The sequence below is a fragment of the Pseudonaja textilis genome, chromosome 8 (assembly GCF_049901715.1).
Source record: "Pseudonaja textilis isolate UNSWEBS1 chromosome 8, rPseTex1.2, whole genome shotgun sequence".
In the NCBI taxonomy this organism is placed as follows: Eukaryota; Metazoa; Chordata; class Lepidosauria; order Squamata; family Elapidae; genus Pseudonaja; species Pseudonaja textilis.
Window position 1 is genome coordinate 622,674 of NC_141997.1, and position 26,531 is coordinate 649,204.

General features: G+C 38.1%; 1 protein-coding gene across 7 annotated transcripts in view; it reads left to right on the forward strand.

The window, feature by feature from the left end:
- Positions 1–26,531, forward strand: part of DMD (dystrophin) — a 1,342,375-nt gene that overhangs the window by 330,803 nt on the left and 985,041 nt on the right. For all 7 annotated transcript variants that reach the window (XM_087938163.1, XM_087938162.1, XM_087938165.1 and 4 more), the window contains exon 19: positions 26,073–26,314. In XM_087938163.1, the coding sequence (XP_087794289.1) occupies positions 26,073–26,314 (242 nt within the window). The remainder of the gene's footprint in view (positions 1–26,072; positions 26,315–26,531) is intronic.

Here is a 26,531-nt window from a genome sequence, read left to right on the forward strand (position 1 = left end):
CGGAATATGTACCTACTTCTTAAAAAAGCTACCCGCTGCCATAGCCGAATCTCTAAGCAGAATCTTTGAAAAATCTTTCAGGACCAGGTCCTTGCCAAAACTATGGTCACAAGCCACTTTCATCCCCATCTTCAAAAAGGGAGACCCCAGCCTAGTTGAAAATTACAGACCAATCTCTTTTTGCTGCGTCACCTGTAAAATCATGGAATCAATTATTAACCAATCCATTTTCCTCCACTTAGAGACAAACAACCTACTCTCTAAGAAACAATTTGGTTTCAGAAGAAAACTATCCTGCAATCTGCAACTCTTACACTGGAAAAACATAGACTACACAACTCGATCAGGGCAAAGCAATAGACGCAATCTACATGGACTTCTGTAAAGCCTTTGATTCAGTGGTACACGACAAACTACTCCTAAAACTGAAATCTTACGGTATCTCTGGACACCTGCATAACTGGATAGAAGCATTCCTCTCAAACAGACAACAAATGGTCAAAATTGGGAGCATCCTATCAAATTCTGTACCTGTCAACAGTGGTGTCCCCCAAGGCAGTGTTGTAGGACCAACTCTCTTCATACTCTACATAAATGACCTCTGTGATCATGTTAAGAGCAACTGCGTTCTCTTCACTGACAATGTAAAGCTATTCAACACCACAACTTCAAATCTCAACAAATAAATGCTCTGTCCTACATATTGGCAAAAAATAATAATCAGAAAATAAAGTACAAGCTGAATAGTCAAGACCTTGTTGATGATCCAAACTCTGTCAAGGACCTTGGAGTACTCATATCTAATGATCTAAGTGCTAGAGCCCACTGTAACTACATAGCCAAAAAGGCATTAAGAGTTGTTAACCTAATCTTACACAGCTTTTTCTCTGGTAATATTACACTCATAACTAGAGCTTACAAAACATTTGCTAGACCAATACTCGAATACAGCTCATCGGTCTGGAACCCACATTACGTATCTGATATTAACACAGTTGAGAAAGTCCAGAAATATTTCACAAGAAGAGTTCTCCACTCCTCTACTCGTTGCAGAATACCTTAAGCCACCAGACTTTGAAATTCTAGAGCTAGAAAATCTAGAACTATGCTGCCTTCGGTCCGATCTAAATATAGTATATAAAATCATACATTCCAATGTCCTGCCTGTCAATGAATACTTCAGCTTCAACCATAACAATACAAGAGCAAACAATAGATACAAATTCAAGGTTAATCGCATCAAACTTGCAGGAAATACGACTTCAGCAACAGAGTGGTCAATGTTTGGACTACTCTACCTGACTCTGTGGTTTCTTCCCAAAAACTTTAACCTTAGACTTTCTACTATTGACCTCACCCGTTTCCTAAGAGGTCTTTAGGCGGCGTGCATAAGTGCACCAACGTGCCTACTGTCCCTGTCCTATTGTTTCTTTTATTTTTCTTATATGTGTCCATGTATTCATAACTATGTTTTTACTTATACCTATTATCTTGTAAGCAATTGACAAACCAAATAAAATAAAAAAAATAAAAATAAAATAAAAGGTTTTCCCAAATCCAAAGTGTCCAGCTAATTTGGAGTCATGGCACCTTGCCATTAATCACAGTCTTTGGCTGGCTGGAACATACAACTTCCCTCCCACCCAAGCCAAATCATCTTTAATTAATTTAATTGAGTTTGTGGCTTAAAAACTATTCCTCGGTGGCCAATGCTTGTTTGAAAGTTTGAGTGGTGTTGTTGTCCATCAACGTTTCCTGATTTGCCTGGGATCTGGTAATTACTTTAGTTGATTGTTTTGTACTATGGGGTTGATTACATTTGGTTTCGCACTATTGTATTGCGATTTTCTGGATAGTGCATCTGCCAAAAAAAAAAAAAAAATTCCCCCAGGGAAATATTTGAGAGTAAAATAAAATCGTTAAAGTACTGAGCCCATTGTACTTGTTTTGAGGAGAGCTTCCTTGGAGTCCTGAGGGCTTCTAGAATTTTGTGATCAGTTCAGACGTTGAAAAGGATTTTACTTCCCTCTAGGAATTGCCTCCAGGTTAAAAACACCCATTGAACTGCATAAGCTTCTTTCTCCCAAATGGCCCACTTTGCTCAGTCTCATTCAACTTTTTGGATGTATAAGCACATGGTTGTAGCTGGTCCTGCTCATTCTTTTGAAGCAGGACCATCCCTACTGCCACATCACTGGCATCTGCTTATATGATGATTTGTTTCTCTTAATCTGGGTGCTTTAGAATTGATCCACTGAGAGAGGAGTTTTAAGTTTTTCAAATGCAGCTTGGCATTCCATTGTCCAGTTCAAAGGCTGTTTCGGTTTTGGGTTGCCCTCCCCTTTGTTTTTAGGAGGTTGGTAATGGGGAGGGCAACCTGAGTAAAGCAGGGATAAACTGGTGGTAAAAATTGGTGAATCCCAGGAAGCTTCGTAATTGTTTATGCATATGGGTTGTTTCCCAGCCTGCACTTTTTGAGGGTCCATTTCCACATCCTGGTGTGAAATGTGGTAACCCAAATAATCAATTTTTTCTTGGTGGCCTTCACATTTAGAGAGTTTAGCAAAAAGTTTGGTGGAGCAGAGTTTGTTTAAAACAGCCCAGACTAGTTTTACATGTTCTGCTTTGGTCTCGGTATATACAGTATTAAAATGTCATTAAGGTAGACCAGGACTCCCTTTTACAAATGATCATGTAGCACTTCATTTATTAATTGCATAAACACTGCAAGGGGGCCTTGTAGTCCAAATTGGTAGCACCCAAGGGGGATGTTAAATGTCATTTTCCACTTGTTCCCCTCCTTAATTCTGATTCGGTAGTAAGCCTCGCTTAAGTCCAGATTTGAAAAAAATTTCCCTTTAGGGAGGTTGTGCTAGAATGTCTTTTATAAGGGAAAGTGAATACATGTTTTGCACACTGATTGTGCAATGTTCCTAAAATCATTGCAAAGACATTTTGAGCCATCTTTTTCCCCCTCTAAATAACACTGGGGCTGCGATTTTTGGTCGGGCTGGCTCAATGGAAACCCCTTGCTAGGTTTTTCTCAATAAATGCTCTCTGTTCTTCCAACTCCGTTGGGGACATGGCATACATCTTGGGTTTAGGGAGTTTTGCATTAGGTAGGATTTTTGTTGCACAGTCAGTGGAGTGGTGGGGGGAGAGCTCGTCAGAGGCTTTTTCACTAAAAACCTCTGCCAAGTCTTTGTATTCTTTGGATATGCCCTGAGTTGGTAAGGTGTAACCAGGCATTGCTGTCTCTCAGTGCTCCACCCCCTCACTTTCTTTATTTGGATTCTTGACAAAAGTCATGTGCATTTGAAATTTTATGGTGCTTTGCTTCCAATTAATTTTGGGGTTCCATTTTTTCAACCATGCAATACTAATGGCCATTCCATTGCAGGTGCTGCTATGAATGTAAGCCTTTCTTCATGGCTCCTGATGCCTATTTTTAGAGGCTTAGTGGCAAAAGAAGCTGGGTCTCCCCCTGCTACTGACCCATCTAGTTGGCAAAAAGCAGTGTTTTTCAGCTTTCTTACATTAATTCTCAATTTTCCTACCAGCGGGTGCACCCTGAGTCCAATAAAGTGGGGATTTTTATTTCCCTGTCCTGGTTGGGGATAAACAGTCTTAAGGGGAGGGTAAGCAGTTCAATTGGTTTGCTTACCAGTGGTTCATCCTCTGGATCACTCCTGAATGAGTTTGGTTCCTCCTGCTAAGGTGCTGAAAATTCTTCCCCCAAAAGGGGAGGGGATGGGGCCTCTACAGTCTCCCTTCTCCTCAGGTGGTCTCCCTCCCACGTAGGCCAGTTTTTGCAGGTTTCGCCCCCAATGGACATTCTGGTTTCCGGACGGGGGGTTGAGAATTATATTCTGCAGCTCAGTGCCTCTCTTTCCTACAGTTGAAGCAGGCTGAGGGTTTCGGGGGAAAAGTGGTTTGTGGCTTGAAAGGCTCTTGCTTCCATTGGGGTAGGGATTTCTTCCATGCTCATTCCGCTTGGTACTGGTTTCTGGCCATATCGATCTCAGCTTCTTCAGTGGTGAGATACCACTCAAGGAATTGGTTCGGTGCCCTTCTGACCATGCAGGCATTGTAGAGGTCATCACTCAGCCCATCCTTGAAACAGCTTACCAGAATATTCTCTGGCCAGTTCACATGACATGTGAGGTCTCGGAATTCTTCAGTATACTCTGCCACTGATCATCATATCTGATTCATGTCTTTAATGCAGTTGCATGCTTTGCGATCTGCTAGGGGGTCTTCGAATCACCATTGCATGGCCATCATGAAATAGCCGAAGTTCTGCAGTTCTGGTGCATCAGCATTATGCAGGGTTACCATCTGTCAGCGGCTCCCTCCAGGACTAGGATAACAACTTGGACTCGGGATCCTTGGGTCTGGAAATCGCGTCTAAACTCCTGCATGTACAGGCACACATGTGCCACAAAGAATCCCAATTGTTGTGGATCTCCATCAAATTTCACCCCCCTGCGGGGGAGGTTTTTTTTCCAGTTGCAGGACTCGGGGTTGATCAAAAATGGGCCCCAGTGTGTGCGCTGCCTGGGGGAGGGTTTGCTGGGCACCCAGCCGTTGCTGCTGCACCATCCACTTGATTGGTGGGTTCCAGAGGGGGTGGCCCCCCTGGCATCATCTGTGGTTGCTGCCATTTCAGCACCCCTTTGCAGCCATTTTGGCTCCCCTCGGTTCTGGAGATTTTCCAAAATCTCCATCACGAACTGGGTTACATGTCTTTACAGCTGATCTTCTCTCAGTGGTGCTTCAGTTAATTCCTCCTGATCAGAGACGGCTTCTAGCTCCAATTTCCACCCTGATTTTTGGTTACCTTGGGTGAGGGTGACTCATCTGGTTCTCCCATCCCAGCTGTCTTTCTTTCCAATGCCAATTGACCAGCAGGGCTTTTTGGAGTTCTCCAGAGTCACCTCATCCTCTCCAATGGGGTGCAGGAAGCAGGCATCCAGTTGGGTGATGGTGGACATCTCCCTCCAGTATTTGCCTTCTGTTTTGTTTGGACATGGTTTGCAGTGTCCCCTTGGTAGAGCAAAAATTGCTTCTCCGGGTTGACTGTTTTGCAGACATTGCTTTCTGTAAGGACTGCCTCTTCTTCTTACTTAAGAAAGTGAAAACTCTCAAAACGAAGGATTTCAAAAGGAACGTTTTATTAAGCAGAAGTTATAGCATCTAATTCAAAGCAACATCTGACTACCCTTAGACAAGACCAGTATAGTGAAAGCAGCAGAGACCCATCCCTTTAGCCAGAATGTTAATTCAGCCACTCCCCAGGTGTGAAGATGTTGTTTCCCAGTCACTCTGGGAGCATACATTCCTATGCCCCCCCATTCTGCTGACTATTAGTGTGAAATAAACCACATGGCCTTCCCTGTGATCCATTTCCCTAAGAGATGGGCAATCTCAGGCCGCTCCAGTGCCAGAATATCAGTTATAAAAATACCATTTGTCGCAGGCAATACTAGTGATTCGAATCCAAAACTCCCCCCTTTTCCCATTGAATGGCAGTATTGTGTTTTGGGATCTGACAGCATGCTTAGTATTTACACCCATGCTCTCCCAATTATGTGCATTTTCCACTGATACTGGAAATACTGGAATGTGGCCCCCAATATTTAAAGACTCGTGCCAGCTTTTTGATCAGATATTTAATTTGATTTGTTGCTATATCTTTTTCTAGGCCAAAATTTACTTGTGTTCTTTTTTCTTTATCTTTTCAGAGCACTTAGTTTCTTTCACTGCCCCAGAAAGATCCAATCCACAACTTGGTGGGGGGGGGGGGGTTCTCCTGGACTCACAATCCTGTTAAAGAAACAGGTGGCATTTGTGGCTGGGACAGCCTTTGCACAACTTCATGTTGTATGCCACTTGTAGCCTTTCCTGGGCCAGGATTCCCTGGTCATTCAGTCCCTAATCATCTCACAACTGGATTATTGTAACGTGCTCTACATAGCTCCCTTGAAGAGCTTTCAGAAGCTACTGTTGGTGCAGAGTGCGGTAGCATGGATAGTTCCCCCAAGAATGGTCCTTATAACACCATTGTTCTGCAAGCTACACTGGTTATCAGTCTGCTTCCAGAAGCAATTCAAGATGTTGGTGATCACCTTTAAAGTCCTTCATGGCTTGGATCCAGGTTACCCGAGGGGCTGTCTCATCCCAGTGAGATTGGCCCATACCACTTGTGTTGGCATAGGAGGCATGCTGTGGGTCCTGTCAACCTAAGTATTCTGCTGGTGTGAAGTCCAGGAGGAGGGCCTTCTCTGCTGTTGCTCCTGCCCTCTGAAACATTTTGCCCCCTGATGTGAGGTTGGCCCCAACCCACCTATCTTCTTGTAAGGTCCTAAAGATGTGGCTATGCCAGTCAGCTTGGGACTCCAGCACAATTGAGGTTGTTGATTGAGAAATAAGAGATCTCACCTCCCCCTGCCCCCACCCTCCCCATGTGTCTTTGGTTTTAGATTTGATTTAAACATTTTTAGATTTGTTTTTAACATTTTTAGATTTAATTTTAACATTTTTGTTTTAATAAAGATGTAGTGGTAAACCACCCAGTTACCCTATGGTAAGATGGGCAGCCAATTTTGCAAATAAAATTATAAATAATACTTCTTGTCCTGTCCTATCGTGCTTTGGAGAATAAATCAAACCCCCTTCTCCATAACAGTCTGTCAAGTATTGGAAGACAATTATCATGTGCCCCCTAATTCTTCTCTTTGATAGGCTAGATATATTTAATTCCAACAAATCCAAACAAATATAAAACAGCATAAATAAATGATGAAATTTCTTCCACTGCATGATTCAATGACAGTTTCTGGCAGGTTGGTCTGATCTGCTCACTTAGAAATTATGGGAGTCTTCTTCCAAAAAGTAAGGAAGAAAATTAGGCTGGTCACATCTGCAATATTCTGGGGGCATGTTGCCAAATTATCTGCTTATTGAAATCTGTGTAGCTGGTTTAGAGCAAGTTTTTTTCCCAAATAAAGATTCTTTGAATTGATTATATTGAGATGCACCACACTAAATACTAAATTAATTTGCCATGATACACATGAGGTACTACAAATATATTATCTTTAATAACAACATAAGTCAACTTTAATCACACTGTTCTATACTGAATGTATACTGAATGTATAGCAATAATATGATTCACAAATAAGCTAGTGAACAATTAAAATAGTTTTGTGTCAGTCTATATGAATTCATGAACTGGAATAGATATGGCAACAAGTCAGCCAATGGGAACTATTTGGTGACTGTTTGGGCGTGGCTTAGCTTAACTGTTCTGTCTATAAAAGAGTTCATTTTGTTTTTGCTTGAGAGTTCTAATGCTTGTTCTCATACTTGCTACTTCTTCTCTCTGCCACGTTGCAAGAGCTGCACGGGTATTGTATACATGCATCATGTTTTATATTATTGTATATAAAGAAGTTTTTTCTATATAATGAATCCTGCTGAATTATTAGTTTGTGTGCTGGCTGGATTGCTACAAGATTGTGACAGGTTATGGGCCCAGAGCACACCGAGCCAGTCCAAACACTCAGTTAGAATGAATTATAATCAAGCTGAGGGACAGCCTGTGTTAATAAGCAAAAGAGAACAAGGCTAAGAAGGCTTGCAGGATGGCTATTGATTTCAAGGAGAGCTCTCTGCCTTGATTGGGACAGAAGAATTATATTATTTTGGTTGCAAAAATGGAATGCTTCCTGAAGGTTAAGGAGGACTGGGATATTGTTATCAATCCATCTCAGGGGCTAATGGCCCCTGAGGTGGATTAATAATAATAGTGTGTTTTATGTATATGTAAATAACGTAGTTGGGTTGACAATGTATAAACTCCAAATATATATGCTTTAAGGAAAAATACTGCAATGTATTATGCTGTGTTCTGATTGGTTAATTACGCTAGAGTTGCTGTAAGATGGAGCTATAGATCATGGTTTAATTCTCTTTCTCTTTTTCACTGATGATCTCTCTTTATACTGATACTGACTACAGACCGATACTGACTAACCCTGTTTATTTTGATATTCTGTTGATATCGAAGGTTATCTGTTGTATTATGGTTTGATATTTTTCTGGAGTAAAAGATGAAAAACTGGTAAGAAGACTTTATAACTGGATATTTCTGGACTGTTAAAAATGTGTATGACATGGACTGTTTATTGGACTTCAAGTAAACATTAACATTAACATGAATAAACATTTCTTCAAGTAAACATTGACACAACTTGTTCAACTCTGTGTGGCTGTATATTTATTCATAACTGTTCTCATAAACCGTTTCTGTGTGCATATCCTTTTTATACAAGGGTTACTCTGCACATATCCTAACATTGATTATGGGCCCAGAGAGATATTGAGAACCAGTGTGAATATACAGTTTCATATTCAGACAGCTAATTGTGGTTTATTGTCACAATGGCACAAGAACAGTCAACCAGTCTATCCCTGATAACCCAGTTGGATGGAACAAATTATGTTGCTTGGTCTATGAAATGCAGCCTACTTCTGCGTAAAGAAGGATTATGGACTGTAGTGAATAATCCACCAGATGTAACAACTTTGGATCCATTGAATGATGAAGATAAAAAGAAAATAGCTGACTTTAACCAGGATAATGAAAAGGCTCTTAGTATAATTGGACTGACACTATACAGCTAGTCCATATTCGTGGTCAAGAATCTGCTGCTAGATGTTGGGACATTCTGAAGAAGATTTATGTCCAAGATAGTGTGGGTGCACACATATACCTTACACATAAACTGTTTTGAGCTCGTCTTATAAAAGATGGCAGTATGTTAGCTCATTTGGAGTTCATGAAAAGGACTTTTCAGGAGCTACAAGAAAAAGAACTGATTTTTTCTGAGTTACAGCAGGTTTACATTATTCTTTCTTCTTTGGATGAAACTTATGATGATTATGTGTCTTCACTGGAAGTTTTAAACAGAGATGAACTTACATTGACTGGTATAACTGGAAGACTGTTAGAAGAGTCAATAAGAAGGCAAGATAGAATTGAACTGAGAGAAAGACAACCACAGGAAGAAAAACTGTCTTCAACTGCCTATATTGTTAGGAAATGTTTTTCTTGTGGGGCTAAAGGACATATAGCCAGATACTGTAAAAAGGGTAAGAAACAGAATAATATACAGAGAGCTCATAAGAATATTACTTTAGCAATATCAAATATAACTACAAGTGTAAAACATGACATATGGGTAGTTGATAGTGGAGCATCGCAGTGTAGAACTAAAAGTAAAGCGATTTGTTAATATTAGAAACAGTGAACAGCATATATCTTTAAATAATGGATGGAAAATGAAAGCATATGTAGAAGGTACTGTATATTGTTCATGTATAAATGAAGGTTTACCAATGTTATATGTACCTGGAATGAAGTTTAATTTGCTATCTGTAAGAGAAATGGAAAAAGCAGAATTTGTAGTAACATTTAAGGGAGATACATGTTTAATAGACAAACAAGGTAAAAGTATTACTGCAAGATTGGAAAATGGTTTGTTTATTATAAATGATGATCCATCAAGTAACGTTAACTCAGTTTTTGAGAATAAGAAGCCTCATGATGAATGTATTCATCTACTCCATAGATGTATGGGACATATAAATTTCAAAATGATCAAGAAAACTCTTGAGTTGTCTACTGGTATAGATTTAAAACCTTGTATAAAGTATGTAGATTGCAATATGTTTAATAAAAAAGAAAACAAGGTAATTTCTGAAAATATGGTAAATGGACTGAAAACCAGTAAACCATTAGAGGTTGTGTTTGCTGATATCATTGGACCTAGAAAACCTAGTATAGGTGGAGCCTGTTATATATTGAGTATTATGGATCATTTTTCCAGATATGGTTTCTGTTACCTAATGAAAACAAAGCAAGAAACATATCAGTATTTTCTAAACTGGCTAAAATTTACTGAAAGAAAACAGAAACAGAAAATTATTAGATTAATTACGAATAATGATACTGAATTTACTAATAACAAATTTGAAACCATGTTACGAAAAGCTGGAATTGAACATGAGCATTCTGATCCTTATAGACTACAACATAACTCATATATTGAATGTAGAAGACAAACATTACATGTTATGACTAGGAATATGATATCTGATTCTGGTATATCAGAGCAACTGTGGGATGAGGCAATAATGTGTGCTAACCATGTTTTGAATAATGTAATAAATTTAATGACTGGTGAATTACTCATTGGCATAGAAGAAAACCAGATCTTAGTTATTTGTATACATTTGGAACCCCAGCATGGGTTCATATTCCCATGCAAGTAAGGAAAAACGGAGAATATTGAGCTAAGAAATTGTATTTTGTAGGTTATGGAGCTAATCATAGATTATTTAAATTTTGGGAGCCAGGTACTACTAATATATATATTGGAGTGCAAGTGCTAAATTTCTGGAGCATGTTAGCTGGCAAAAGTTTAAACAAGAATATAATAATAAAAAACATAGTATTGTAAAAACTGCATTGTTCACTGATCATAAAAATTACAGGAATATTGATGAATCAGTAAAAGACAAACCATCTATAATTGCAAAAGATTCGATAGGGATGTAGAGGAAGAAAATAAACAAAAATATGTACTGAGTTTTCTAGAAGGTCAATTAGAGAGAGACATAAATCTAACAGAGTTCAAACAAGCACTGTAGTAGAGTTAGATAAAGAATCTTCTAATCTCTACGAAATTGTATGAGTTATTAATGGTGAAAAAATTATGAATTAAAGATGTAATGTATGATGTATTGACAAACCCAAAGGGGAGAATGTTATGTATATGTAAATAATGTAGTTGGGTTGACAATATATAAACTACAAATATATATGGATGTTTTGTTATTCGGGTTTTCTCCTGCATAAAATTGGAAGTATATATACAAATATATATGTTTGTAGCTTTAAGGAAAAATACTATAATGTATTATGCTGTGTTCTGGTTGGTTAATTACACTAGAGTTGCCATAAGAGGGTGCTATAGATCATGGTCTTTCTCTTTTTCACTGATGCTCTCTCTTTATACGGATACTAACTGACTATGGACCCATACTGACTAACCCTGTTTATTTTGATATTCTGTTGATATCGAAGGTTATCTGGTTTGATATTTGTCTGCAGTAAAAGATGTGAAACAGTAAGAAGACTTTATAACTGGATATTTCTGGACTATTAAAAAGTGTATGACATGGACTGTTTATTGGACTGTGCTATTTCTTCAAGTAAACTTTAGCACAACTTGTTCAACTCTGTGTGGCTGTATATTTATTCATAACTCTCATAAACCAATTCCGTGTGCATATCCTTTTTATACAAGGGTTACTCTCCACATATCCCAATAGTGTGCATGTGAGTATGTCAGCATGCAACATTGTGCAATTATCAAAACAATTGTACAGAGCCCGGCTGTTACCACAAAAAAGTGTAGAGAAGCATTTGCTGTACATGCAGAGACTGTTTATTGAGTTAGAACAGCGTGGAATGTGGATTCCTTAATCTCAGAAAGTGCTGTTGATGTTAAACAGTCTTGATGAAACATGGGACATTGTTTTAGCCATTTTTGAATGCAAACCAGAACAGGAATTACGTGTGGAAGCCCTTAAAGTCTATTTGATTTCTGAAGAAAACAAACACCATTTTAGAAAAAGCCATGAAGAAAAATTCCTGAGGTGGGGACCAGTGGGGATACAGAGAGAGAGGCAACAGACATGATGTCTGCAGACACCAGAATAACAGAAGAGACCAGATTACGGCCCAGCAAAGATTTTCTAAGAAAAAAGAAAAAGAGCAGCCGTGTTTCATATGTGGTGATAAGAATCATTTGAAGAAAGACTGTTTACAAGGAAGAAAGACAACAGATGGACAAGTTGCTCTTGCAAAAGTTAACTATTGTAATAGCAGAGACAAATGGTTAATAAACAGTGGGGCTAGTCAAATAATTATAAATAATTCTAAATTGTTTTTCAGAATGGATCCAGCTGGAGGAGATGCTGTAGCCTTGGCGGATAGCCAGAAGGCTAAAGTCATAGGAAAAGGCAGTGTGCTGATTCCATGTCTGGAGGAAAAGTTTAATAACACGTGTGCCTGAAATGGAGCATAATTTACTGAGTGTCTCAAGTTGAGACAAACAAGGTTTTTTTTTTTTGAACAAATTTTATTGATTTTCCAAAACAATACACAGACAAACAAAACATAAAATATAATGACATAGGAATTTTTTTTTTCTTAAAAAGCCAAAAGCTTCCGGCTTGTGGTTCTTCAGTGCAGGCAGGATTCCGTGGCTCTGCACGGTTTCTGCCTGTGTTCACTGCCTGAATGCCTCAAACCATTTGGCTTCGGGGCTAAGCCACCTTTGTAGAAGGTGGTGAAGACTGGGGGGTTCTGGCAGGGACGAGAGACATCGCATCTCTCTTCCCTAGCCGGCTAAATCTCCCTCTCCGACGGCAACTGAACGGTGATCTTTTATGGCCGCCATTTAGAAGAGCCCAGCTGGGGAAAGAAATGTACTGGAGGGGTTTGTGAAGAAATGAAACTGATTTTGCTGACCGGGACAAAGGAACAGTGAAAGTATCCTGGTATTTAACACCTACTAAAGACACATTGTTCCCAGACTGAGTAAGCAGCGAATGGATATCAAAGGGAAAACTTTTTTTCTTTTCACTCTCCTTCCAAACGGAACAGCTTTGAGAGAAATCGGAAACCCACATTGAAGGTATGCTAAATGCTAAAGACTGTGCTAATGCCAAAGGGATATGGATTTCTAAATATTTAAAGAAAATTTTTTCTTCTGCTGTGAGTGGGAAGGGAGAGGAAAAAAAATTGAAATTGAAAATAAGGAGCAGACTGCCTAGAATTTTAAAGAGCCATTTGAACATTAATAAGACTTCAAAAGACATATTATAATTGGAATTTTGTGATTTAATAGCAACCCCAGAAAAAGAAATGGAAGAAGGGAAAAAGTGCTAAATGAAATAGTTTATTTGGATTGTTTGGTGACTTTGCATCTTTTGGGAAACTTTTTTTCTTTGTTTAAAAACACTCGGGTGGTTGTTTTGGGAAAAATTTTTCCTCTTCATAATGGCACCACTTTGGGATGAATTTAAAACTGAATATCTAAAATATAAAAAGGAAGAACAAGACTGGAAAGATACCTTGGACATTCTTTTTCAATCTCTAGAAATGGCGGTGCATTCCTATGGAGAATTGATTGCGCAGCAGGATAATTGGGACAAAGAAGGAACCATTTTTGATGAACATGTGACCCTATTGGGGGAGAAGAAAGAGGAAGAGGAAAAGGAAAAAGGGATTTTAAAACTTAAAAAAACAACCAAAAAAGATAAAAATGAGTTGAAGGGTGGATATAAGATTAGGAAACAACAGGAAGGGGGAAAGCACAAGAAGAAAAGGGAGGTGGAAAGACAAAGGGGTGAACAGGGTAAGGAAAAGAAGAAGCAAGGGAGAAAGGAAGGGGTGAGAAGTCTCAATGATGGGAAGCAAGATTTGAAGAAACAAAATTTATTTATAGACAATGGGTAAATTTAATTGAAAAAGGGATTCTGTAAGGTACATAAGAATGTGTTATTATAGGCATTTATAGAATAAAATGTTTAAGATATAAATATATAAATAAATATTAATAGGTACGATTAAATTTTTTCTTTTTCTCTTTATATAATATATTGTGTGACTTTAGGATGTGCTAAACAGAATCCCAATACAAGTTATGTGTGATATTAAGTATTATCAGGTTAGGGGAAAGAGTTAAAGGCGTCATACTCTAATTAGTGTACAGGAGAGATTTTGTTTAAAGAGAAAAAATGAATGGATAGTTGAGAACAGACAAAGAATGTTAAGTATTATGACTTGAACTGAGATGAGTAGAATAAAATTAAGAGGGTTAAAAAAAGGAAGAAGCTATATAGAAAATGGAAAACGGTAATAAGATATGGAATGATATATAAAAGGAACATGATTTTTGAAGAGGTGTCTGTATGATGAGTTTTAACCTGGGATCAAGCAACTTTCAGAAAAGATGTTTATGTTTTATGTCTTGTTTGTTTGTTTTTTATTGGAAGAGAATAATGAAAATGTATAAGACAGATGGATATAAAAAATGTATACAATCTAAAGTTAAAGAGATATAATTTGAATAAATAGAAGGAAAAGAAGTAATAAAGAGGAGTTTGGGATAAGATATGAAGATGGACAGATAAGGTAACTATATATATCAAATTGTGCTTGTTTGGAAATGTGATAACTTGGAATAATTCTGTCTTTAAATAAGTTGTTCTATTGGCTTTTTAAGAGACAAACAAGATTTTGAGACCATCTTTGTAAATGGGAGATGTCTCATAAAAAGAAATGGGCGTGTACAGGGCATAAAACAGGATAATCTTTATGCGTTGCAGGGACAAAAGGTTCAATGTGTCCAAACATTTGGAAATGTGGCACAACATGATTCATGCCTTCATCTCTTGCATAGAAAGTTTGGCCAAGCCAGCTTCAGAGTTTTGCAAAAGATGCAACAATTTGGACAAGGATTAAACTTGAAAGGGTGTGCAGTCCAAGACATTCCCAGTAAGCAATAGTAGCACAAGACAGACAAGAGCTCTAGAATTGGTACATGCAAATTAGGTTGAGCCAATGCAAGCCAGTTTGGAAGGAGCAAAGTATGCACTGGTCATTGTAGATGACTACAGCAGATTTGGGTTCTGTTATTTACAAAACAGTAAAATAGAGGTGCTACAGAAATTTAAGCAATGGGTAGGCTTCAAAGAAAGGAGATATAAACAACAGATATGTCAGCTGCAAACTGACAGAGGTTCAGAATTTATGTCAGCAAGTTTTCAACAGTGGATGGGACAGTTAGGAATAAAACAGAGATGCATAAATCTGTATACAGCAGCTGAGAATGGTGTAGCTGAGAGGCAGAATGGAGTCTTACAAACAATGAAGAACTCACTGCTGGAGGATTTTGGTCTGAGCAGTCATATTGGGGTGGAGCCATGTTGACTGCTAATTATTTAATCAATAGGCTGTGGATTTCCTCAATTAATGATGCTCCATATGCAGTGTTATAGAATAGAATAGAGTTCTTTATTGGCCAAGTGTGATTGGGCACACAAGGAATTTGTCCTGGTGTAAATGCTTTCAGTATACATAAAGGAAAGATACATTCATCAAGAGTCAAAAATCATAAGGTACAACACTTAATAATAGTCATAGGGTACAATAAGCAATCAAATCATACTAGGAAACAGTCAATATAAATCGTTAGGATGCAAGCAACAAGGTTTCAGTCATACAGTCATAAGTGGGAGGGGATGGGTGATAAGGAGTGGTGAGAAGATTAACAGTAATAGTAGTGTACCCTTTGTAAATAATTGAACAGTGTTGAGGGAATTATTTGTTTAGCAGAGTGATGGCTTTTGGGGAAAAACTGTTCTTGTGTCTAGATGTTCTGGTGTGCAGTGCTCTATAGCATCATTTTGAGGGAAGGAGTTGAAACAGTTTATGTCCGGGATGTGATGGATCTGTAAATATTTTCACAGTCCTCTTTTTGACTCGTGTAGTATACAGGTCCTCAATTGAAGGCAGGTGGGTAGTGATTGTTTTTTCTGCAGTCCTAATTATCCTCTGAAGTCTGTGTCTGTTCTGTTGGGTTGCAGAACCAAACCAGACAGAGGTGCAGATGATAGATTCAGTAATTCCTCTGTAGAACTGGATCAGCAGCTCCTTGGACAGTTTGAGCTTTCTGAGTTGGCGCAGAAAGAACATTCTTTGTTGTGCTTTTTTGATGATGTTTTTGATGTTAGGTGTCCATTTTAGGTCATGTGATATAGTAGAACCTAGAAATTTGAAGATCTCTACTGTTGATACTGTGTTGTCTAGTATTGGAAGAGGTGGTAGTATGTGAGGGTTTCTCCTAAAGCCTATTACGATTTGTAGTGGTGGTTTTGAGTGTGTTCAGTTCCAGATTCCGGTTACACCACGCAGCAAGTTGTATAACCTCCTGTCTGTATGCAGATTCATTGTTGTCTCGAATGAGACCAATCACTGTTGTGTCGTCAGCAAACCAGTATTTTAACAGATGGATCATTTGAGATGTAGTCATATAGGGAGAAGTGGAGATAGCACACAGCCTTGGGGGGCCCTTGTGCTGATTGTACAGGTATCGGATGTGATTCTGCCTAGCTTCACCTGCTGCTTCCTGTCTGTTAGGAAACTTATGATCCATTTACAAGTGTGTTCAGGTACCGCTAGTTGGTTTAATTTACTTAGAAGAGTGTCTGGAATGATGGTATTGAATGCTGAACTACAAAGAGGTCTACAAAGAGGACCCTTGCATAGGTATTTGGAGATTCAAGGTGTTGTAGGATATAATGCAGCATCATCTGTTAACAGCATCATCTGTCGATCTATTTGCTCGGTATGCCAATTGCATGGGATCTAACAGCGGATCCATGATGGTTTTCAGGTGGGACAGCACAAGCCTTTCAAAGATTTTCATGACTACAGATGTTAGAGCAACTGGTCTGTAGTCATTCAATTCCTTGATGGAGGGCTTCTTTGGCACTGGGATGATGGTAGAATGTTTAAAGCAAGAAGGAACATAGCACATCTCTAGTGATCAGGTGAAGATGGGGGCCAATTGGTCAGCACAGACTTTTAATCAAGAAGGAGTTATCTTGTCTGGCCCTGGTGCTTTTCCTATCTTCTGTCTGTGTAATAGATCTTGCACTTCTTTTTCTGTGATCATCAGAGGTTGGGAGCCCAATTGATTGGGGCCAGTTGTAGGAGGCTTGGCTGTTGTTGGTGTGTTTGAGATGTGGGTTGTGGAGGCAGGTGGCTGTAGTTTCTTTTCAAACCTGCAGTAAAACACATTCAGGTCTTCTGCTAGTTGTTGATTTCCTTCTGCCTGGGAAGGAGGTTTGCTGAAGCCAGTGATTTTTTTAAAATTTTTATCGGTTTTTAAGACAAACATAGACAAACAAAACATAAAAACATCAAGCCATCTTCCATATATACAGTTTGTCGGTTGGTTTACAAATTGTTTTGTGTTTCCATTTCGTAGTCTTCAATTACAATTACACTGTATATATTCTCATATTTTCAATCAAATATTAAATACATTAATATCATTGTTAATCAATCATTTGATTATACTTTTATTCATTCATGTTTTACGAAATAATCCATATTTTACTTAATTTGTTTTATGACAGTTCATATTATCATCTCAAATCTATCCTACAATCATTTTGTAGGTATAATAAGAAAAGAATACATCTTTATATATTTATTATTTTCTAAGAATCAACATGTTTCATTACCATGTTTTATTGTCTAACCATTGATAGAATAGATCCCAATTTATAATTTATCTTTTTTGGTTGTTTTTTCAAATCTTAAAGTCCCCCTTTTCTTTTCCTCTTTCTCCTTTCCTTCCCCAAATAGAGTCATTTGTTCATCAGAGATGGCTTCTTCTTTATCCCAGTCATCCTGTTGTGCAGTCAGTTTTTCATAAGTGCAAACCGCCATTTCTAAAAATTGAAAAAGAGTGCCAAGAGAATCTTTCCCTTCTTGTTCTTCTTTTTTGTATTTTTGGTATTCAATTTTCAATTCATCCACAAGTGATGCCATTGTAGAGAGAAAAAGTTTTTCCAAAACAACCACCCAAGTGCTTTTAATCAAAGATAGTTCCCAAAAGTTCCAAAATCACCAAACAATCCAAATAAGCTGTTTCTTTTAGTACTTTCTTCTTTCTTTCCTTTCTCTTTTTGGGGTTACTGTTTAGTCACAAAGTTTCAGTTAAATGTATATTTTAGAAGTCTTGTTAGCTCTTTAAAATTCTAGGCAATCTCCTCCTTACTTTCAAATTCTGCTCCAATTTTTTTTTCCTCTCCCTTCCCACTTACAGCAAAAAGGTTTTTTTTTAATGTTCAGAAATCCTTATCCCTTTAGCATTTAATTACCTCCAGTACAGGTTTTCCGATTTCTCTTGCGGTTCTATTCGCTGTCACGTTAGGAAGGAGAGTGAAAAGAAAGAAAAACTTTCCTTTTTAAACTTCCATTTGCCACTTGTAAATCTCTGGAAACGATGTATCTTTGGTAAATTTTAAGTTCCAGGGTACTTTCGCTGTTGGAACTTTCACTTCTTCACAGTTCCTCCTGCACTTTCTTTTTCTGGCTGAGCGCTTCTATGTGGCGGCCATTTCTGACCGCCGCTCAGCTGCCTTCGGAAAAGGGGGTTTAGCCGGCTAGGGAAGAGAGGTGCGATATCTCTCGACCCTGCCAGATCCCCCCTGTCTTCGCCACCTTCTATGGAGGTGGCTAGCCCTCAAGCTCAGGGCACTCGGGCAGCGAGCACAGGCAGAAATCACACACAGTTGCGGATTCCTGCCTGCCCCGAAGCGCTGCAGACCGGATGTCCCATCTTGATTGTTGATATTCTCCCTATCAATGACAGTTGTAAATTTTCCCATTTGACCAAATCTAGCGCTATCTGCTGCTTAAGTTTAATATAGTTATTCTCCTTTAGTGTACTAGATCTTGCTGTCATATGTATCCCCAAGTATTTGATCTTATTTGTGACCTGGATTTTCAAAACATCCGCCAATTCTTCCTTTTGTCTTGATAACATATTCTTTGTCAAAATCTTTGTTTTATCTTTATTTATTTTCAAACCAGCCACCTTCCCATATACCTCTATCTTTTCTATCAATTTTAATGCTGTTTCTAGTGGGTCTTCTAAGATGAAAACCAGATCATCTGCAAATGCTTGCAATTTAAATTCTTCTTTTTTAATTTTCATCCCTTTTATGTCCTTTTCTTCTCTAATATTTCTGCTTAGCACTTCCAAGGTTAACACAAACAACAAAGGTGACAGTGGGCACCCTTGTCTTGTTCCTTTTCTTATATCAATAGAATCCGTTAATTCTCCCTCTATCATTACCTTTGCTGTTTGCTTATGATATATAGCTTCTGTTGCTTGGATGAATTTTTTACCAAAACTCATCTGTTCCAGCTGTAATAACATGAATCGCCAATTCACATTGTCAAATGCCTTCTGTGCATCAAAGAATACCAACGCCATTTGTTTTTCCGGGTGTGCCTCGTAGTATTCCAAAGTGTCCAAAATTACTCTCATATTGTCTTTAATTTGTCTCTTTGGCAGAAATCCATTTTGGTCAGAGTGAATAAAATTATTTTGGTATTTTTTAAGTCTTGCTGCCAATATTGAAGCAAAAATTTTTTAATCTGCATTTAGTAGGGAAATAGGTCTGTAATTCTTGATTTGTAATGGATCGGCCTCCTCTTTTGGGACAAGTATAATATAAGCTTCTGACCATGATTTAGGTATCGTCTTCTTTGACATAACTTCATTCATAACTTCTAGCAATGGAAGATTCAACGATTCTTGTAGTGTTTTATAAAATTCTGCCAGAAATCCATCTGGGCCTGGTGCCTTTCCATTGTTTTGCTGCTTAAGTGCTTCAGTTAACTCCATCATCGTTATATTGCTTTCTAACATTATTTCAGTCTCTTTAGGTATCTGGGGTAGGTTAGCATTCTGTAAGTACTGTTTAACTCTTTCATCATCAAAGTGAAATTAATTTTTATAGCTCTCTTCTCTAGAATCTTATCATCTTTTTTCTGTCTGCTTCAACACCAGAAACCCAGAAGAGCACCTGCAATAAAACTCTCCCATGCTCTCCCCTCTATCTTATCAGACAGGCTCAGAGTCCTTGAAAAGAAGTCTGAATTCTTTCTCAGCTTTGTCTGGTCGAAAGAGAAAAAAAGAGAAACAACATTTCTAAGCCTCTACTTGGCAGTGTTACAAAGTTTCCTCTGTTTTCACTTTCCCCCCCTTTTCCAAACAGATTATTATAACAAAAAATAATTAAAAAGGAAAAAGGGTTTTAAAAAAAGGCTAAAAGGGGATCTCTAGCCTAAAATATTGTAAAGACAAAAAGGAGAAGAAACAAAATTGAAAAATAAGATAGAAAAAAGATCAGTCCGGTTCAAAATAAAAAATCGTATACAAAGAGTCCAGCAAAAAGAAAAAGAAAAAAATTAATTTGACTTCCTGTTTAAAATCGCCGCTTAATTACTTCTGTCTGAAATTTTACAGATTCTTTCTTTTCCTTAGGGTGTCCTTTTAAATCTTAAAGAAAAACTTCTCACCAAACCGGCACACTTTCTCTTTCTATCCTCTTCCGTTTCGGAGCTGTCCCAACTTCAGCAGCTTTAATGGCTGCTTCTTTGCCGCAGGCAAAAAGAGCTTCTCCTGGATCTACGAGGAACTTTGCTATATCCCTGAGATCAACAGAATGTCCTCTTTACATTCACTGTCTCTTTCAGACTGTTTAGATCCGTTTGGACCATCCAGGAGCAAAGATATCAGCAGCGATCTCAGACCTCCAAGATCGCATGCCGTATCGTCACAACGCCAGCTCCGCCCTCTCCTCAGTGATGTTTTTAAGAGTTTTCCACATGTTTGCTGGTTCATTTGTTGAGAATTGATTCTTTAAATTTTCAGAGTAGCTTCTTTTTGCTGCTCTGATCTCTCTTGTTAATATATTTCTGGCCTGGTTGTATAGCATTCTGTTACCTTTTCTGTAGCCTTCCTCTTTGGAACAACATAACTGCTTAAGTTTAGCTGTGAACCAAGGTTTATTGTTACTATATATTTTCAGGTTCCTTGTTGCTACACATAAGTCTTCACAGAAGCTAACATATGATGTTACAGTATCTGTGAGCTCATCTAGGTCTGCAGAGGCATCTTCAAAACATTCCAATCAGTGCAATCAAGGCAGGTCTGGAGTTTCAGCTTTGCCTCATCCGACCAAGTCTTCACTGATTTAATTGTTGATTTAATGATTTTAAGTCTTTGTCTGTAGGCGGGTACAAGGTGAATCATGCAGTGGTCAGAGTGTCCCACAGCTGCTCATGGTAAAGACAAAAAAAGCATCTTTTACTGTTGTGTAGCAGTAATCTGAAGTATTTTTGCCTATGGTGGGACAATTTACATGCTGGAAATACTTTGGGAGCTCTTTCCTTAAATTTGCTTGATTGAAATCTCCTAAAATGATGGGAAGGGAACCTGGGTGTTTGGCTTCAGCCTCCATAATTTGATCAGCAAGAGTTCATAATGCCTTGTTTACACAGGCTTGTGGAGGAACATACACAGCTATTAGGAGAAATGAGGACAACTCACGTGGAGAGTAAAATGGCTTGCAGTTGATGTCTCATTCTCTGAACTGGTAGTTGAATTGACTGGCTGGCCCCACCCACCCCACCCTGCCCCTCCCAGGAGTCTTCACACAGCCCATTTTGGATGCAAGTAAGAGAAGGGTCCATACAGAGGTTCTGGGAGGGTGAAAAATGGCTCTCCTTGAAGGTCTGGAAGTCTGGAAACAGGCCTGTTTCCAGTTTCCAGAGGGCCACTGGAACCTGGGGGAGGCTGTTTTCATCCTCCCAGAAGCCCGAGGGAAGCCTCCAGACTCTGGGAATGGTGAAAAATGGCTCTCCCAAAATGCCACCATGGCCATGCCCAGCAGCAACCAGGCAGAGAATCAGTTGTTAGGACTTTTGAATCCCACCTCTCCTCATAGCCCGTAAACCTGAGCTTTCTAGCCTTTGGTTGATCTTTTCTCCTGATTGCTTTTGGAATATGCACTCATGCATTGCTTCCAAACACCCTTAAATGTGCTAGAGATGGCTTTCTCCCATATAAGACTGCATCTCAAATGATCCAGCTGTTAAAATACTGAAGTTTGCAGATGATACAACAGTGATTGGTCTCCTTCAAGACAATGACAAATCTGTATACAGATGGGAGATTGTACAACTTGCCTTCTGGTGCAACTGGAACAATCTAGAACTGAACACACTCAAAACCACCACTACAAATGGTAATAGGCTTTAGGAGAAACCCTCACATACTACCACCTCTTCCAATGCTAGACAACACAGTATCAACAGTAGAGATCTTCAAATTTCTAGGTTCTACTATATCACATGACCTAAAATGGACATCAAAACATCATCAAAAAAGCACAACAAAGAATGTTCTTTCTGCGCCAACTTAGCTCAAACTGTCCAAGGAGCTGTTGATCCAGTTCTACAGAGGAATTATTGAGTCTATCATCTGCACCTCTATAACTGTCTGGTTTGGTTCTGCAACCCAAAAGGACAGACACAGACTTCAGAGGATAATTAGGACTGCAGAAAAAACAATCACTACCCACCTGCCTTCAATTGAGGACCTGTATACTGCACGAGTCAAAAAGAGGGCTGTGAAAATATTTACAGACCCATCACATCCCGGACATAAACTGTTTCAACTCCTTCCCTCAAAACGACGCTATAGAGCACTGCACACCAGAACAACTAGACACAAGAACAGCTTTTTCCTGAAAGCCATCATTCTGCTAAACAAATAATTCCCTCAACACTGTTCAATTATTTACAAAGGGTACACTACTATTACTGTTAATCTTCTCACCACTCCTTATCACTCATCCCCTCCCACTTGACTGTTTCCTAGTATGATTTGATTGTTGATTGTATGCTATGACTATCATTAAGTGTTGTACATTTTGATTCTTGATTCTTAATGAATGTACCTTTTCTTTATGTATACTGAGGGTATTTATACCAAGACAAATTCTTTGTGTGTCCAATCAGACTTGGCCAATAAAGTATAAAGTAAAAAAGTGAGGATTGTCAATTATTAGCATTTGTGGTTGATCTTTGTTTTATTGCAAAAGATGTGTAAAAGAATTTGCTGATCAGTTAGAGAAGAAGTTAGAATTGAAAAAATTGGGTGAAATACAAAACTGTCTAGAGATATTAAAAAACTGAGAAAGGTGGTTATGTTCTCAGTCAAAGAAGGAAAATTGAACAGCTGTTGGAGAGATATAACATGAAGGATTGTAATTCTGCTACAAAACTTATGAGCACAGGAGTTCATAACAATTTGGGTGAGGACAAAAGTGAAGCCTATGATTAAGAGATATATCAGTCAGCAATAGGGAGCCTGTTATATCTGTCACAGTGGCCCAGACCAGACATTGCTTATGCAGTAAACATCTTAAGTTGCTTTACTGCTGTACCAATGCAATTGCATTGGAGGGTATAAAAAAGATTCTCATGTATTTGAAGGGAACTGTGAATTTGGATCTTCAAATGCAGATCTCCGAAGAATTAAAGTTGAAATTAAATTAAAGAATTAAATGTTGACAGTGGTTATGCCAATGATATAAAAACTAGAAAGTCCAATTCTGCGATTGTGGCTTTAATTGGTTTGAAGTCCAGAAAACAACAACTGTAGCCATTTCTACTGTGGAGGCAGAATTTATTGCTCTATCTGAACTTTGTTCAGATGTAACTTGGTACGTAGAGCTGTTAAAGGATTTAAACATGAAGATAAATGAAGCTGTAACAGTGTTTGGAGATAATGCTGCTTGTATTAAAATGGCAACAGGTGACAGAGTAAAAAATAGAAGCAAGCATGTAGGTATTAAATATTGTAATGTAAGAGAAGCCATCAAATATAAATTAATTACCTTGCTTCACTGTTCTTCAGAGGACAATCTGGCAGATATAATGACCAAGCCATTGGGTGGAGGAGTGCACCATGGGAAGAATATTAAGTTATTTGGTATTATATCTATTCCAGTCAAAAAGGGAGGAATGTCAGTGTATTCATGAACTACATGGCAACAAGTCAGCCAATGGGGACTGTTTGATGGCTGAGACAGCTTGGAGCCTGGGTGTGGCTTAGCTTAACTGTCCTGTGTATAAAAGAGTTCATTTTATCTTTGCCTGAGAGTTCTAGTGCTTGTTCTTGTACTTGCTATTTCTTCTCTCTATCACGTTGCAAGAGCTACATGGGTATTGTATACATGCATCATGTTTTATATTTTTGTTTTTAAAGAAGTTTCTTTTATATAATGAATCCTGCTGAATTATTTGTGCTTGCTGGATTGCTACAAACTGTGACATTTTGTACTATTTTTTATGCACAGGATGTAGTACTAAAATGAATAAGGCATTTTGGATACTGATCTCTGAGTCCTGTGAAATAAAATGTATTTATTCACTGCCAATATAAGGGATTGTTTTGAATATAAAGTGGAAAACAATTTATCAGCAATTAACCTCAAAATTATAATATATTGCTTCAGAATTAAAGTTTTATTAGTCTACAATTGATGCAGCAGTTATTTACTTGATTAACAGTGGAGGCAGGTTCTTTCCCAAATCTGGAATTCCGAAGGACTGATTGTTAAAATGTAAAACTAAATTAAGCTCATTATATAATAAAATTTGTGCTAACTATGAAATTATAGCATACTGTTGGTGGATCAATTGCCTTTGCTGATGAAAAGGTGCCCTGATTTCCTCAAATCTTTTATAAGACACTAATGTTTTGGAATATTCTTTTATGAATATTCACTACCTGATGGCTGTATTTAGAGATACAGTACACTTACAGGTGTAGAATGTATGAATTCATATCAAATACAACACATTCTTTAAACCAAAGGATTTTGAAGTTGTCCTTCAGACCTTTAATATTTACCCAAATCTTACAGATATCACTACAGGGCTTCTGATATGTGAGCATTTATTCTGTCACAAACTATTTGTTGTTCTCTGTTGGGATTCCATGATCTAGAATGGTTTGTATTTGAATACATGAGTTTTTGTTGAGTCTGCTTCCTATTTGTTGTTCTGTCTCTGAGTCATTTGATTAGCAATTTGTAAGTATGAATGTGTTAATCATATTTTAATTTATGTAATACTAGCTGATAACCTGGCATTACCCGGGTATTTATTTATCCCAATCCTGTATTAGACTGGAAAAGGAATGAATTATATGTATACTGTCAAATCAAAGTAACTTTATTTACAGGGTTTTAAAAGTATAAGTAGAGTATACAAATTATAAAGGAAGCTCTAGATGTAACAGCTCTATCTCTCCTGTAGTGTAGTCAGGTGTTGTCTCTGAATGTCTAGATATAGGAGCTCTATCTCTCTTACCTTGTAGTCGGGACTCAAGCTGTTGTACTGTCTCTGAAGTTCTAGATGTAGTAAGTCTATCTCTCTTATCCTTTAATTGGGCCTCACACTGTTGTACTGTCTCTGAAGTTCCAGATGTAGCAGCTCTCTCACATAGCATCACAAGTCTTCTATTCCTCTCCTCTGGAGTTTCTTGTCTATGCTGGTGCTTTATTTTTGTAACCTTTGATTGCATTTGGCCAATCGCCTGATGTTTCCTTGAGGCATCTTGGGCCTGGCCCTGTTACCACTGTGGTTAGAATTAAAAACCTAATTGCTCTGGCCAACAGCCTTGGAAAAATTCTACAGGGAACAGCCTTTGAGGTGTTTATCTGCATTAGCAGGCACCTCCCCCATCAATTGCCCTCTTTGCTTGAAGCAGAGGAAGTCCCCTTGCTTTTTTGTAAGAACCAATCCCCCTTACCAGAGGGAACCCCCTTGTGGAATACCGTGAAGCCATTACCATGGCAACTCTACTGTGCTGTACAGTAGAAGTCATCACATGTACACACACCTCAAGGGGTGTCTTACCCCCATAGTATTTTTTTTTCAGAAGGTAAGTCATCTGTCTATCATGTTTGGTTGAAATTGCTCAAGGCATTCCAGAGTTATGCTGGAACATGAACACGCACACACACACATGCACACATCCATTTTTATATATTTAGAAGATATTAAACTTTAAAATAGGCTGAACTGCCTTTCCATAGGTAATATATGAAATGTTATGGCCTTATTTTACATTTTCCTCCTAAATGTGTGAATGCTTGTTTTATGTACTAACATACATGCATGCAGTGTTTGTTGTGTGTGTGTATATACTCAAGATCATTTTTATAAATCCTCTGATTCAGATACAGAATTATTAAATGTCTTTCTTTACATTACTTTTCTATATCCAAATTAAAAAAATTTGCTCATTCTTTCCTCTTTTTTTTAGATGGGCTTAATGCTGACAATATCAGACAGGCTTCAGAACAGTTGAACATCCGGTGGATTGAGTTCTGTCAATTACTGAGTGAAAGACTGGCATGGTTGGAGTATCAAAATAACATCATTGCCTTCTACTCTCAGCTGCAGCAATTGGAGCATACAGTAATTACTGTTGAAAATTGGATCAAAGCGCAGCTCTTACCAGCAGCAGATCCCGATGCAGTGAAAATACAGTTAGATAGGTGCAAGGTTAGAAATTCTGTTCTAATCTGTGTGGTATTCTGTTATCATAATTTATTCAGGTCCTTGTTATTCATAAAAACATCTATGATATTCAGTTGTGTTGATAATCTTATAAAAGGGAGAAAAAGATATATAAGCTTGTTCACATATGAAACTACCAAGATACAAATGTTTGAAGAATGTGTTGATCGTTGCCAGGAGCTATATATGCTACACATGAGTA